The 15244-nt window shown below is 47.9% G+C and overlaps 1 protein-coding gene across 3 annotated transcripts in view; it reads left to right on the top strand.

Moving 5' to 3' along the window:
* Window positions 1-3673: 3673 nt before the first annotated feature.
* The window catches only part of Snta1 (syntrophin alpha 1), a 29440-nt gene continuing 17869 nt past the window's right edge, over window positions 3674-15244 (top strand). The window contains exons 1-2 of one of the 3 annotated variants that reach the window (XM_071608843.1): window positions 3674-4106; window positions 7609-7794. In XM_071608843.1, coding sequence (XP_071464944.1) covers window positions 3797-4106; window positions 7609-7794 — 496 coding nt within the window. In that variant the 5' untranslated portion in view covers window positions 3674-3796. The remainder of the gene's footprint in view (window positions 4107-7608; window positions 7795-15244) is intronic. The other 2 variants (XM_071608844.1, XM_027945312.3) reach the window with 2 other exon arrangements.

The raw sequence follows: 15244 nt of genomic DNA, 5'->3' as shown, positions 1-15244 counted from the left end.
CAGGTGTGCACCACAGTGCTGGGCCAAACATATCCTTCTCATCACTGTGAGAACATTCTTCCCACTGGATTGTATGCTCTGTGAGGTGAGACCCTGTGTGTCTTCTTTATGACTAATCTCTACACCTAGCGCTATGACACAGAGTGGCTATTCAATAAATATTTTTTGTTTTTTGGAAGTACTTGGGATTGAACCAAGAGCCACATCCTTAGCCCTTTTAAATTTGAGACAGGTTCTTGCTAAGTTGCTGAGGCTAGCCGTGAACTTGTGCCCCTCCTGCCTCAGCCTCCTGAGTTGCTGGGGTTAGAGGTGTGCACCTCTGTGCTGCTCCGTAAATACTTGTTGAATGAATGAATTGTAAAACCATCCCCTCCTACTATGTGTGCTTCAGAAAAAAGCAGGAGGTATATGAACTTGGAAGCCAGATAGACTCAGGTAAGAATAGAGGTCTATTCTCCCCGCAACCCCCAACCCCCATTGTATAGGGATTAAACCCAAGGTCTCATTCATATTAGGCAAGCATTCATTCTTTCTTTTTTTTTTTTTGGGGGGGGGGAAGTACCGGGATTGAACTCAGGGGCACTCGACAACTGAGCCATATACCCTGCCCTATTTTGTATTTTATTTAGAGAGTTGCTTAGAGCCTTGCTGTTTCTGAGTGAGGCTGGCTTTGAACCTGTGATCCTCCTGTCTCAGCTTCCTGAACCGCTGGGATTACAGGTGTGTGCCACCATGCCCAGCTTATTTTTACTTTTTTTTTTTTTTGTGTGTGTGTGTGTGTATGTGTGTGGTACAAAGAATTGAACCCAGGGGCACTCTACCACTGAGTTACATTCCCAACATTTCTATTTTATATTTTGAGATAAGATCTTGCTAAATTGCTGAGGTTGGCTCCAAACTTGGGATCCTCTTGCCTCAGCTTCCCAAATCACTGTGATTACAGGTGTGTACCATTGCACTGGGCTTCATCTTTACTTTGAAACAGGGTCTCACTAAGTTGCCCAGGCTGGCTTTGAATTTGGGATCTTCTTGCCTCAGCATCCCAAGTAGCTGGGATTACAAGTATGCACCATGCGGGCAGTTTAGGTGGGGGTTAAATGACAATGTATATAAATCAGCCCACTCATGTGCTGTTATATAACAAATACTGAATAAATGACATAAATGCATGGCCTCAGGGGATTTCCAGTGGTAAAGAGCTATTGTTGGACACTTTGGTTTGTGTCTGGTGATTTGTGGATAAGTTTATTGTGGACAACTGTATATGTGCCTGTTTTCTTATGTTTTCTCTTTATTTCCTTGATAGTATTTTACATAGAGGGTTCTACCCAAGGGTGCAGAGAATCTATATAATAGTATGGCCTTACCTATTTATTGTCCAACATGTTCCAGCTGGAAGTGAAAGATGGAGACAAGGGACAGAGATGGAGAAGGCCAGTTGTAGTGTGTGATGTGATGAGATTTTTTTCTGATAAAAATCAGGCCTTATTTCATATTCAGCAGCTGTCTTAACACTCAGTAGAGCAGTTCCATGCCCAGCCATTGGCATGGCTCAGTTTGAATCCCAGATCTGTCCTGCTCATAAATGTGTGACCTAGGCCAATAAGACCGTTTTTTTTTTTTTTTGTTGTTGTTGTTAATTTTTTTCTTCTTCTTGGTTGTTGATAGACTTTTATTTTATTTATTTATATGCGAGGCTGAGAACTGAACCCAGTGCCTTACACATGCCAGGCAAGTGTGCTATGGCTAAGCCACAGCCTCAGCCTGGCCAATTAGACCTTGCAATCCAAGTTTTTTCTTCTAGCCACCCCCTCCATCCTAGGGATTGGATGTAGGTAGTTCCACCACTGAGCTACTCCCTAGCCCTTTTAATTAATACTGGGGATTGAACCCAGGAGTGCTCTACTACTGAACTACACCGCCTGTCCTTTTTTTATTTTGAGGAACGGTCTCACTGAGTTGCTTAGCGCCTGGCTTTTGCTGAGGCTGGCTTTGAATTCGTGATCCTCCTGCTTCAGCCTCCAGAGCTGCTGGGATTACAGGAGTGTGCACTGTGTCCAGCCCTTTTTATTTTTTGAGACAGGGTCTCGCTTAATTGCTGAGGATCTCCCTAAACTGCTGAGGCTGGAATTTGTAATCCTGCCTCATTCTCTCGAGCTGCTGGGATTGCAGGCAGGGGCAACGGAGACCGGCAAATGGCTGTATAATGTGGGTTTCCAGTAGAGATTTCATGAAGTGACTATAAAGATAATACATGAAAAAAAACTCAGCGCTGCAGTTGGCCATAGTAAGTATATAATGAAAGTGATTGTATCAGTGGTATAGACATTCACAGTTTAGGACGCATTTTCATTTCGATTCAATCCCTACACAAGTCCTGCAGGATAGGGATAATTATTATTCCCATTCCATAGATGAGATCAAGACTCAGAGAAGTGAAGTTCAGGGACTAAGGTCAACTTGGAGTTGACAGAGTTTCTGGGCAAGCATTCAACATTAGGTCTCCAGACGTCTAAATCTAAGAGCATCCAACCCTGCAAACCTCTCACAAATCGGAAGTTCTGGATTCTCTTGCTCGACCTCCCAATATGGGCTTTTGAGCTTTTCTTTACTCAATTGTGAACAGAGCAGGGTGTTAATTTCTTTATTTTTATATTTTTAAATATTTATTTTTTAGGTGTAGATGGACATAACACAATGCCTTCATTTTTATGAGGTGCTGAGGATCAAACCCGGGTCCCGCCCGTGCTAGGTGAGCGCTCTACCACTGAGCCACAATCCTAGCCCGGGGTGTTAATTTCTTAAACTCCCCTCCAGTTTTGTTATTTTCGGGGGGTACTGGATATTGTACCCATAGGTGCTTTATCACTGAGGGCTACATCTCCTGTGCTTTTTAAAAAATTTATTTATTTTTTTCCTTTTGAGACAGGGTCTTGCTAAATTACTGAGGGTCTCTCTAAACTGCTGACGTTAGCCTCGAACTTGCAATCCTCCTGCCTTAGCCTCCAGAGTCTCCGGGATTACAGGCATGCGCACCACTCCTGGCTCCTCTCCAGTCTGTAAGAGTTCAATCCCTCTTCAAACTCTAAATGGAGTCTGCGACTATCTCCTTCCAAATGGGCAGGGCCTGCTACCTTTCGAAGCTGCACCTCACACTAAGTCAGGCAAATAGACCGAAGCCCAGACACCAGAATGGGAAACCAACTTCTGAAAACTCCCCGACTAGCAAACCTGACGGCGAAGTCCCTGGAGTTCAGCGCTCCGCCACACGTGGCTCTGCCCAGACGCCCAACCCCTCGCACCAGGACCCAGGGTTTGTCTTTTTTTCATTGTGTTTCCAAGACCGTGAACAACGGTTTGGGTCCTTCGACAGCGTTTCCCAGGACAGAGCCTCCATCCCGGGATCCCTGGGTCCCGCCCCTGACATGAAGCCCTGCCCCCCGAGGACCCCACCCAGCACCCACCCCTCATCGGCCTCCTTCTCTTACTTTGTGGCTCCGCCCCGACGCCTCTAGTCCCACCCTCCAAGCGGTCCTGCCCCAAGTCCTTAGGCTGCCAGGCCTCCTCTCAGCCTTTTGCTCCGGCAGGGGGCCCCGCCCCGCCCCGCCCCGCCCCCGGGTATTAGCCACACCCCGAGCCAGTGACGCCCCCCGAAGCTCCGCCTCCAGCAGCCCCGGGTAGGGTGGCGGCTGGCCCAGCCGGGCCCCCGCTGCCCTCTGCCCTGGGCCCTCGGTCGGAGGCGGCCGGGCGCGGCGGGACCGGGCGAGCGCGGAGGCCGGGGGGCTCGGAGGCGAAGATGGCGTCAGGCAGGCGTGCCCCGCGCACCGGGCTGCTGGAGCTGCGCGCCGGGGCGGGCTCGGGGGCCGGCGGCGAGCGGTGGCAGCGGGTGCTGCTCAGTCTGACCGAGGACGCCCTGACCGTGAGCCCCGCCGACGGCGAGCCCGGCCCCGAGCCCGGCGTTCCACGGGAGCCGGAGCCCGCGCAGCTCAACGGCGCCACCGAGCCGGGCGCAGCGCCCCCGCAGCTGCCCGAAGCGCTGCTGCTCCAGCGGCGCCGCGTGACGGTGCGCAAGGCCGACGCCGGCGGGCTGGGCATCAGCATCAAAGGTGGGCGCGGGGCACTGAGGGCACAGGGTCGCGGTGTCTGTGGGGCCGCCGAGGGCGCAGGGGTCGCGGGGGCTGGCAGTGCACGGAGAACGTGGAGTTGGAGGCCTTCTGTCTGGGGCTAAGGGGAGTCGAAGGAGATAGAGGGAACCCAGGGCACTCAGAGCATCAAGGTCGGAGGGGGTCTCAGGGTGCCACGCCAGGCACAGTTGTGGAGGAGATCGCGGGTGCGCCAAGGACACATGGGTAGGCGCCATAGGAGTCAGAAAGGAGCAAACTAGGGTGGGCATCAAGGACAAGAGGGGCCCCAGAAAAGCAGACAGGGGAGAAAGAGGGTTGAGGCCTGGGGGCAAGTCCCAGAGGGAGAACCAAGGTGGGGCAAGGCGAGGAGTCTGGGAAACTCGAGTAGAAGATGTAGATGCAGGCACAGGTGATGCTGGCGGGGCCAGAGAGGACCTAGATATCTGAGGCCCCAGGAAGGTTCTGTACCTGGGCAGGGAGCTGTGACAACTGGATTTGAGACTCCTGACCTGGCCATCTCTGCTTTACCCAGGATGGAGAGGGTGGACCCAGAGTTGCCATTCCTCCTGAAGAGCTCTCAGCCCCTAAGGCTGACAGCCTTCTTTAGGGTCAACCAGAATGAGTTGGAGTCCAGGGTTGCAGAGTGAACTTGGACAAGTAACTTCCCATCTCTGAAACTTAGTTCCCTCAATTGTATAATGAAGGTGATGATAGAGTTGTGATGTTCCTATGAGAATGGGGCCAGCACATTTGAAGTGCTTGGTTTATTATTGCTGTTAGACAAGAGGAACATGGAGGCCAGGAGGGACTTCCAAAAGCAGCTAACCACGGTGCTTAAAATCCCTTCATATCCCCAGTAGCTGGGTTCACCATTCTTGTCCATCTGCCAGTCAGAATCTCAGCTCCAGTCTCAGCAGGCTGCCTTGGGAAAGGGTGTCAGTCCTTTTGTCACCTTGATTGTGCACTGTCCCCTCCCAGGCTGCCTGCCTTGGTGCTGGCTGTGTTCACTGGTGCTGCCAAACCCTTTGGCCTGGGTGAGGGGGCGGGAATGATAGTGAATGCTACTACTATGTCCTGAGTGCTATGAAAGTACATTTGGCTCATTATCTACTTCACCTTGGCAACAAGTGATGAACGGTAGTGGACATAATCCCCATGTTGCAGGAGAAGCAACTGAGACTCAGAAAAGGAAAATGATTTTCAGAGGATCCCACTGTCCGTGATTGGCAGAGCTGGGATTTGAACCTTAATTATCAGACTATGATTCCCCTAGAAAGCATATAGGAGTTGGTTCTTCCCAATGGAAGGACACATCCCCAGGCAGCTAACCCACAGGGTCTAATGGGGGAAGTGGGGGAAATCAGAGAGTGGACACCCATCTAACCCCCAAACTCTAGCATAGGATAGGGCAACAAACCCATCCCAAAGTTGTACACTCAGAGTGTCAGAGCTGGAAAGAAACTTTTAAGTTCCATTTTGCAGATGGGCAAACTTGACTCTCAGGAGAGCAGGATCTTTCCATGGGCACACAAAGTTACTCCCCAGCTCTGCATTTACAGATGGATGTGAGGATATTTTTAGGAGGCTTTCAAGGGAAATACCAGCTCGATCCAATTCCTTGTGGATGGAGACGGGCTCTTGTCACCGTGGTGATCTATACTCTGGGGTCCAGCTGAATCCAAGGCAGCTATGAATATAACTTCAAACTAAACTGAAGTCCCTAGTTTTATCTCCTTTTGTATCTCCCTTCACCCCTGGCTTCCTTCCTTTTCTTATGTCGTGCGTGCTAGGCAAGTGTTCTACCACTGAGCTACATCCCTGCCCACATTCTTAGTTTTAGGTAGGGGAGGGCAGATATAAATAGAAATCCCTTCTGCTCATAGACCTCAAGCTTTTTTTTTTTTTTTTTTTTTTGTCAATCATGATCTGGCCTTGAGCTAACTATTGGGCCTGTGTGGGGATCAGGAGAGGTGTTCCACTTCTAGCTCTGCCACCAACGTATGTGACCTTGGAACAATGACCTTCTGCTCTTAGTGATTAGTTCCTGATCTTTAGTACTCCTAGGATAGGCCAGAAGTATGAAATTTCAGGGCCTGACTTGCAGTCTACCATAGGGTTAAGAGTGTGGTTCTGGAGCCAGGAGACTTGGTGGCTTTGCCACTTATTAGCTAGGTGACCTTGGTCAAGGGGTTTGTTTCCACACTGCCTGTTGATGGGGTGTTGTGAAGATGTGGAAGGACAACAGTACATTATAGACCTTGATATGTGTAACTAGGCTGAACTCATGTTATCTGATATCTGTTATTACTTTTTTTTGTGTGGGGGAGGTAGTCCTGGGGATCGAACCCAGGACCTCAAGCATGCTAGGTAAGTGCTCTACCACTGAGCTACATACTAGCCCTTTTTGTATTCTCCAATTTGAGATGAGTTTCACTGTTGCCCAGGCTGGCTTTGAACTTGTGATCCTTCTGCCTCAGTCTCCCCAATAGCTAGAATTATAGGCATGCACCATAGGCCTGGCTGTTCTTACTATTTATTATTTAAAAAGCCATTTAGGAGTTTAGCAATAGGAGCTGGGGTTGTAGCTCAGTAGTAGACTACTTGCCTAGAATGTGTGAGGCACTGAGTTCAATTCTCAGCATCACATATAAATAAATAAAAAATAAAAAGGTCCATCAACAACTTAGAAAATATTAAAAAAAAAAAAAGAGTTTAAGTAGGGCTGGATTTGTGACTCAGTGGTAGTATACTTGCCTGGCATGTGTGAAGCCCTGGTTTTGATCCTCAGCACCACATATAAATAAATAGATAAATAAATAGAAAATCCATTGACAATTAAAAAATAAAAGAGTTTAGCAATAAAGCAATTCAGTAAAATGTATTAGAGTTGTTTGCATCAGAGGTGAAATTCAGATTGGCTCTGAAATCCCTAGTATCTTAGGCCTTGGTTTCTGGTCTGAAGCTTGGATTGCAAAACTTTATGGTTGCTGAGGAGGTATTTGGGGCCATAGCAATCACTGACTTCTATCTTAATTCCAGATCAGAGACTTTCAGCGAGTTTTCACATTGTAGGAAAATTGATTAAAATCCAAAATATTTAACTCAAGAAAGAACTATTGAAGTTACTCCAACAGTGGTGAACATGCAAACATTTAACCAAAAGATCCAGCACTGGCTGGGCACTGAGGGAGCCCTTCAGAAGTAATCTTACCTTCCCAGTGACTAGGAGGCTCAGGCAGGAGGATCGCCATGTTTAAAGCCAGCCTCAGCAGCTTAGCAAGTCCCTAGGTGATACCCTGTCTCTAATATATAAAAAAGGGCTAGGGGTGTGGCTCAGCGGTTAAGCACCCTTGGGTTAAATCCCCTGTACCAAAAAATACATAAATAAATAAATAATAAAAGAAGAAGAAGTAATTTTACCTTGGTGTGACTCCTAATTATTGGGGTGTCTGCCTCACTGTCTTCCTCCTCTGTGCCTGTGCAGGAGGCCGGGAGAACAAGATGCCCATTCTCATTTCCAAGATCTTTAAGGGACTGGCCGCGGACCAGACGGAGGCCCTCTTTGTGGGGGATGCTATCCTGTCGGTGAATGGTGAAGACTTGTCCTCTGCCACCCATGATGAGGCGGTGCAGGCCCTCAAGAAGACCGGCAAGGAGGTGGTGCTGGAGGGTGAGTGCTGGGGTCTAGAGCCCGGAGGGCTGGGCAGGGGTGTTGAATTCCTTCCCCTCTCCCCCAGGCCTGAAGCGGCCTCAGCCTGGCCTAGAGGGATGGGAGGTAGCAGAAAACAGAGACTGAACCTGGAACCTGCCTGGAGCCGGCGTGGGCTGGTGGAGCACAGAGCTGAGCAGACCTGGTTTGCAGTTCCTTTGGCCCACTTGCTAGCATTGTGACCTTGGATGAATCACTTCTTTTCCTTGAACCTTAGTTTCCTCATCTGTAAAATGGGGTTATAGCTCTTGCCTTCCTGGGTTGTTGTACAGGACAAAAGGTACAAGGTGGGATGCACAACCCAGTGAGGGAGAGGAGTGAGGACTGGAGAAGGGACAGTTGAGATGCCTTCCCAGAGGGCCTGGGGAGCTTTGAACTCTTGGTTCTTCTGGCACACAGGGGCCCTAAAATCCTGAGATCCATTTTCCTTTCGGGGAGAACTTGGCCATTAGGTAACAAGACCTCAAATCCCTCCTCCAAGGATAGAGATGAGTTTGGTGGCAGGAACTGTGGCGGGGTAGCATTCTCCACTGTCCCTGTGTGGTCTTGGATGAGACTCTTGCCTTCTCTGGGCCTCAGTTTCCCCATTGGTGTGGCGGGCCTCCTGCTTGGCTGCCCCGTGTCTGTCTTTGCCATCTCTGTCAGGAGCTTTCTGCTTTGCTCAGCCCTTTCCTCTGACTCTACTCTGCCAGCTCCGGAAGACCATGGGGGCCTGAGGAATGTGTCTTGGCTTGTTGCCCAGAATAGGCACAGGGAGGTGGCAGGGGCTGATGGAGAGGCCAGGGCCAGCAGAGCTGCTCAGCTGAGTCCCAGGTCCAGACCCCACTAGATTGCCTTGGTTTCCCCTCCAAGAGGCCATCGAAGCAAACAGGCTGTGGGCCTCTGGTGATCTTGGCACACTCATGACCTTAATTCCCACTTGATTTTGTTTTATTTTTATATTTTGGGAATATCTATAAGTGCTGCTGTTGCATTTTCTTTTCATACTTAAAAAGGGCTGACTTGAGAGCCTTGGACCCTAAAATCTTCAGTGTTATCAATCACATTATGTATCTGAACCCAGGGCCTCCTGGGTGCTGGGGTGTGCTGCTCCCGAGCCACACACCCAGCCTCTACCTCTCACCTTTTAATAGCTAAGTCAAATACAGGGTCATACATAAGTGATATGAATGTAAGAGGCTTTCCCCCAGATGCCTTATGACTTTGATATTTATAGCCAGCAGTGCAGTTTAAAACAATTGACATTCATTGAAATGTCAAATTTTAGTTGACTTGAAAGCTTTTTTTAGTTTCTGCTATTTGAAAATTTAGTCTACAGATGGTAAAATTTCTACTGTAGCTATGTTTCTTTTCTTTCTTTTTTTTATTATTATTTTTTTTACTGAGGTATTGGGGATTGAACTCAGGGACTAGCACATGCTAGGTAAGCCCTCTACCACTGAGCTACAGTCAAAACCCTTTTTATTTTTATGTTGAGACAGGATCTCACAAAGTTGCCCAGGTTGGTCTTGAATTTTTGATCCTCCTGCTTCAGCTTCCCTAGTAGCTGGGACGCTGGTGTGTCTCCATGCCTGGCCTGTAGCCACATGTCGATTCCACACTGAGATCCCTTCACCCTTCTTATCTTTAGGTTGAGAACATCAATGTCAGGGTACTTAGCATGTACATCATTTAGAGAAGGAAGTATCTCTGAATGTTTGACATTTGAAGCATCTCTTGATTTTAGGAGCTGATATCCAGACTGTCCTTGTAACCCAAGTACTCCATTTCTTCCCACTAAGTCAAGAAACATTCATCGATAGGTACTTCCTGCCTGGTATATAGAGCATTGGGGTCAGAAGTACAGCCAGACCCAGGCTTTTGGGGAAAACAAAACATAAACACTGTTTCCTCCCTGCAAACTGAAAATCAATTCTTAGTATTAAAATACTGTCTGCACTGTGATGAATCAGAAGGGACATCCAACAGTTTTCATTTAGAGTGTTAGCTCCCCTGGTAGCTTACTGAGAGTCCCATATTTGGGAGGATTGGGAGGTCTTGTCTGGGCTCAGCAGAAACGATCTGGAGTTGATTAGCAATGTCTACCCCAGATGCAGTAGGGAAGAGAAGTACCAGTGTACCATTCCAGCTCTCAGTCTCTAACTTATATATTCTTAGATTTTTTCAAAGGGTAAGATCATTTCTTGGTAGATTCTTCTGTAGACCTAGAGAAGAGGAAAGAGATTATGTTCTTTTTTTTTTTAAAGTTGTTGATAGACCTTTATTTTATTTATGTATTTATATGTGGTACTGAGAATCGAACCCAGTGCCTTACACATGCCAGGCAAGTGCGCTACCTCTGAGCCCCAGCCCTAGCCCTGAGATTATGGTCTTATTGTTGTTTTTTCCCAGCTTTTTCTTAGTTGAATTCTTTTTTTTTTTTTTGGGGGGGTGGTTACTAGGGATTGAACTCAGGCACTTGACCACTGAGCCACATCCCCACCCTATTTTGTATTTTATTTAGAGACAGGGTCTCACTGAGTTGCTTAGCACGTTGCTTTTGCTGAGTCTGGCTTTGAACCTGTGATTCTCCTGCCTCAGCCGCCCTAGCCACTAGGATTACAGGCATGTGCCACTGGCCTGGCTGAATTCTCTTTTGACCTGGTTTCCTGGCCCAGCAGATAGAAGTAATTCCACCTAAGGCAGTACTAAGAGCTGGTGGGTGGGGTGTGTGGGTGAGGAACTGGGCCCAAGAATCTCTGAATTGGGCTGGGCATGGTGGTGCACACCTGTAATCCCAGCAGGTCCAGAGGCTGAGTCCAGAGAATTGCAAGTTCAAAGCCAGCCTTAGCCACTTAGTGAGGTCCTGAGCAACTTGGCCAGACCCTGTCTCAAAATAAAATATAAAAAAGGGCTGTGGATGTGGCTCAGTGGTTAAACACTCCTGGGTTCAATCTCTGGTACAAAAATAAATAAATAAATAAATGAAATAAAATGAAGAATCTCTGATTTTCCAGTGTGGGAAACCTGGAGCACAAGGACAGGAAGGTGTTGGCTTGTGCCTGGTCCTCGAGACTTCGGGGAGTTTGTGGAGAAGGTCGGGGTTCGGCAGTTGCCTTATCTGGAACAGGGTTCCTGGGAGCCCCTCTGGGCCGAGGTCCCCTCTGGAGCACATCACATCACATTGTTCAGAATTTCTTCACTCCTGACCTGTTTCTGAGGCCACTTCCAAGGAACCATGGAAGAATGGCCTGTCCTTTGGATGTGAACTTGGCAAGGCAGCTTGGGCAAATTTCTTGGGGCCTGGGGCTTGGTAGGTACAGAATTCCTGGAGAATGTCCTGGAAGAACAGGTCTGGCTAGCAAACTCCAGGTGCCAGCCAGAGCCCTCATTCCTTAAGTTGGGGGTTCAGCCGTGCTTCAGCAGCCCAGCTGCTGGGACCTTTCCTCTGCTAGGTCAGAGATTTGCACAAATGTTCAGAGCCTGTTCTCAGCCGCAGGGATGTGTTTGTGACAGAGTCTGGGTGCAAGCTGGCAGCCAGCACGCCTCTGCCTGCTGCTTAGAGAGGCCCATTGTGTGTGCAGAGCGCCTGCCAGGCTCAGCCGGGCCCTTGGAGACCAGGCCTGGGGGAAGAGGGAGGGATCTCTATGAGGAAAATGTGCTTCCTTTTCCCTCCTCCAGTGTGGCTGGACACACTGACAGTAACCACAGTGAGCCTGTCGTGCATTAAAAGATAATACTAAAAGCTAATTTAGTGCTTTGTACAAAGTAGAAGTACATCCTACACAGAAATTGGGCTTTTAAAAGACCTGAGCACGTAGTAGCCTTTGAATACATGTGCATGATAAAAGTCTGTAGAATGGGGCGTGCTGGTGCACACCTGTAATCCCAGTGACTTGGGAGGCTGAGGCAGGAGGATCACAAGTTCAAAGCCAGCCTCAGCAACTTAGCGAGGCCCTAAGCAATTCAGTGAGACCCTGTCTCTAAATAAAATATTAAAAAGGGCTGGGGATGTGGCTCAGTGGTTAAACACCCCTGGATTCAATGCCTGGTACAATAAACAAACAAACAAACAAATAAATAAATAAAACAGTCTGTAGAGTAATAGGAATTGCTTTCATCCCCATTTCACAGATAAGATTGCAGGAGCAATGTGGGAAACCTGCAGCACAGGGACAGGAGGATGTTGGCTTGTGCCTGGTCCTCAAGACTTCAGGGATCTGGGGAGAAGGTCAGGGTTCAGCAGTTGCCCTAATCTGGAACAGGGTTCCTGGGAGCCTCTCTGGAGGGGACCTAGGTTCTTTCTTTCGTACTAAGGATTGAATGCAGGGGTGCTCTAACTCTGAGCCACATCCTCAGTCCTATTTTTTATTTTATTTAGAGGCAGGTCTGAGTTGCTTAGCACCTTGCTAAGTTGCCGAGGCTGGCTTTGAACTTGAGATCCTCCTGTCTCAGCTTTCCGAGCTGTGGGGATTACAGGCATGTGCCACCATGTTTGCTGAAAACCACTTATTCTGAACAAAGCTTGAAAACTTCATCTGTGCCAGATGTGGGGACACATGGCTTTAATCCCAGTACTCTGGAGGCTGAGCAGGAGGACTGCAAGTTCCAGGCCAGCCAGGACAACCTAGTAGACCCTGTCTCAAAATAAAACATTAAAATGGCTGGGGATGTAGGTCAGTGGTAGAGCACTTCGTGTTCAATCTCTAGTTTCCCTGCCCCCACCCCACACACAAAAGAGTAAGTACGCTAAGAGTAAGGCGCTAAGCAATTCAGTGAGACCCTGTCTCTAAATAAAATACAAAATAGGGCTGGGGATGTGGCTCAGTGGTCGAGTGACTCCGAGTTCATTCCCCAGTATACCCCCCCCAAAAAAAAAAAAAAAAAAAGAAGAAGAAGAGGCTCAAAGCTCACACGGGGCTTGACTGACTCCCGAGCTTTTCTCTGTTATGAGTCTTTAGACTCTGAGGCCAGTGCCCTGCCTGTCCTTTCTCCGGGAGATGGACATTGCCAGGTGTCCTGCCCATGGTTTGGCTCCATGCCTTACTGCTGTCAAAAGTGAGATGCAGCTAATTTGGGGTCACCCTGTTTAGCTGAGCCAAGTATGCTGGGCCCCTGAGGCGCCTGAGGGACTCCTGTCCTGGTAGGCATGAATGGAGCCCCCACCCAGGTCTCTGGTGGCTGCAAAGACCTGTTGTTCTGACCATTGTTCTCAAGGAAACATTTATTTGGCTGCACACACACATAACTTTGGACCATGTGATTTGCCACAGTCAAAACTTGGCCTAATCCATCCTTGGCCTGATCCCCAGACCTCAATTAAAATGCCGGTGGGCCTCTGGAGGTAGGCTCTGACCCGTGAGCTGTGTGACCCTGGCTGTTATAGTGGTGGAGAAAATCACAATGATAATAATCAGGAGAAGAGTGTCTACTATTTATTGAGCACCTACAATGTGCTGGACATTGTGCTAAGTGTCTTTCATGTAATATTTCGTTGAATCCTCAATGCCACCCCCACATTATTTATCCTATTAAACAGATGAGAACTCAGGTGGTGACTTGGCCCAGGTTACACAGTGGCAGAGAGAGAATTTCAACTGAATCTCTCAGAAGCCAAACTCCGTGGTCTTAACTATTTATACTGTGCTGAAAGTCATGTCACCCCTCTGAGGCTGGGTTTATCCATCCATTAAACAAGGATATCAATTCATTTCATTGAATTGGTAAAATCAGGTGAAGATGTGTTTGAGAAAGATGAACTTGGTATTTGGTATGTAGTAAGCACTCAATTAGTGCTCCTTTCTCCCTTTGCTAATATACTAGAACTCTGAATCTTGGCTTCCTGAGTTGATATGGGTCCTTTTTTTAAAATATTTATTTTTTAGGTGTAGATGGACACAACACAATGCCTTTATTTTTATGTGGTGCTGAGGATCGAACCCAGGGCCTCGCACATGCTAGGCGAGTGCTCTACTGCTAAGCCACAACCCCAGCCCCGATATGGGTCCTTTTCAAATTTTCTTTTGTACCAGGGATTGAACCCAGGGATGCTGAACTACTGAGCCACATCCCCATCCCTTTTTATTTTGAGACAGGGTCTCACTAAGTGCTTGGGCCTTGCTAAATTGCTGAGGCTGTCCTTGAACTTGCAATCTTCCTGCGTCAGCCTCCTGGTTTCACTGGGATTATAGACATGTGCCACGGAAAGCCATGTCACTCCTCTGTATGTATGTTTTTATTAATTAATAAGTCAAGGATATGTAACTCTTTCTTATTCCTTTTAATGGTTGCATAATATTCTGTTACTGGGATTCATTAATTCATCTAGCAAGTATTTACTGAACCCTTTTCTGGGCCAGGACTTGTTGTAGGTATCAGGGATGTGTGGTTTCTGACAGTCAGGAAGCTTATCTTTTTTTTTCTTTTCTTTTTTTGGTAACAGCAATTGAACCCAGCGCTACCCCTGAGCTCCATTCCCAGTCCTTTTTATTTTATTTTTTTATTTTGAGACAAGATCTTGCTAAGTTGCTTAGGGGCTAACTAAATTGCTGAGGCTGGCCTTGAACTTATGATCCTCTTGCCTTAGCCCCCTGAGTTTCTGGGATTACAGGCGTCTGCCCTCCTGCCTTGGTGTTAGCTGTAGAATCTTGATAGGTGGTATCCTCTGCCTCCCTGCCCATACTAAAGGGTGTGTTAAGGTGAGATTTTATTTTTCAAGGTGTGGCAGTCTGGGCTTTGCTGGTCAGCCCTGATGCCAGGTCCGCCAGTGTCCAGGAACTATTTTTAGTCCAGCCTTGCTAGGCCAGTAAATCCTTAAAGATCATTCCTCTGAGCCTGTTGGAATCTCAAGTTTTCTCCGCCATCCTGGGCAGGTGGTGGATAGCTGATCATGAATCCTCACAGTGCCTTGCTTAGAGAGCTGATGTATCAGAACCTCTTATACAGGAAAGGAACTGAGGCTCAGAGAGCAAATCACAGGACCTGTATTCCTATCCTTTGTTTGTGCCATCACATCCTGTGACTGTCTCTTCATATTGTCATGCTAAACATGGCAGTAGAAGTAATAACCACACTACTGCCAACTGAAGAACCATCCTGTGCCAGGCGGGAAAAGTGCTTTATAGGTATTGGGTCTTTCAATACCTCATGAGGTACATATAATTTTACTCCCATTTTAAAGTTGAGGAAATGTGGGTTCATGGAGGTTAAGTCACCTGTCCAAGATCATAGATCAAGGATGGGAAACCAAGGCTGCCTTCCTCCAGAGCCACATTCTTTTTCATGTTCCTGCCCCAGGCTGAGAAGCCCTAGGACTTTTAATGTCCATTCATTTAGCAAATTTCTTCCCTTCCCTGTACTTGCCATTGAACCCAGGGCCTTGCCCATGCTAGGCAAGCCCTCTACTACTGAGCTACGTCCACCCCCATCTCCA

The sequence above is a fragment of the Marmota flaviventris genome, chromosome 2 (genome assembly GCF_047511675.1).
Source record: "Marmota flaviventris isolate mMarFla1 chromosome 2, mMarFla1.hap1, whole genome shotgun sequence".
Taxonomy (NCBI): Eukaryota; Metazoa; Chordata; class Mammalia; order Rodentia; family Sciuridae; genus Marmota; species Marmota flaviventris.
Note: the sequence above shows the minus strand (reverse complement) of the source record. Positions and strands in the feature narration are given on the sequence as shown.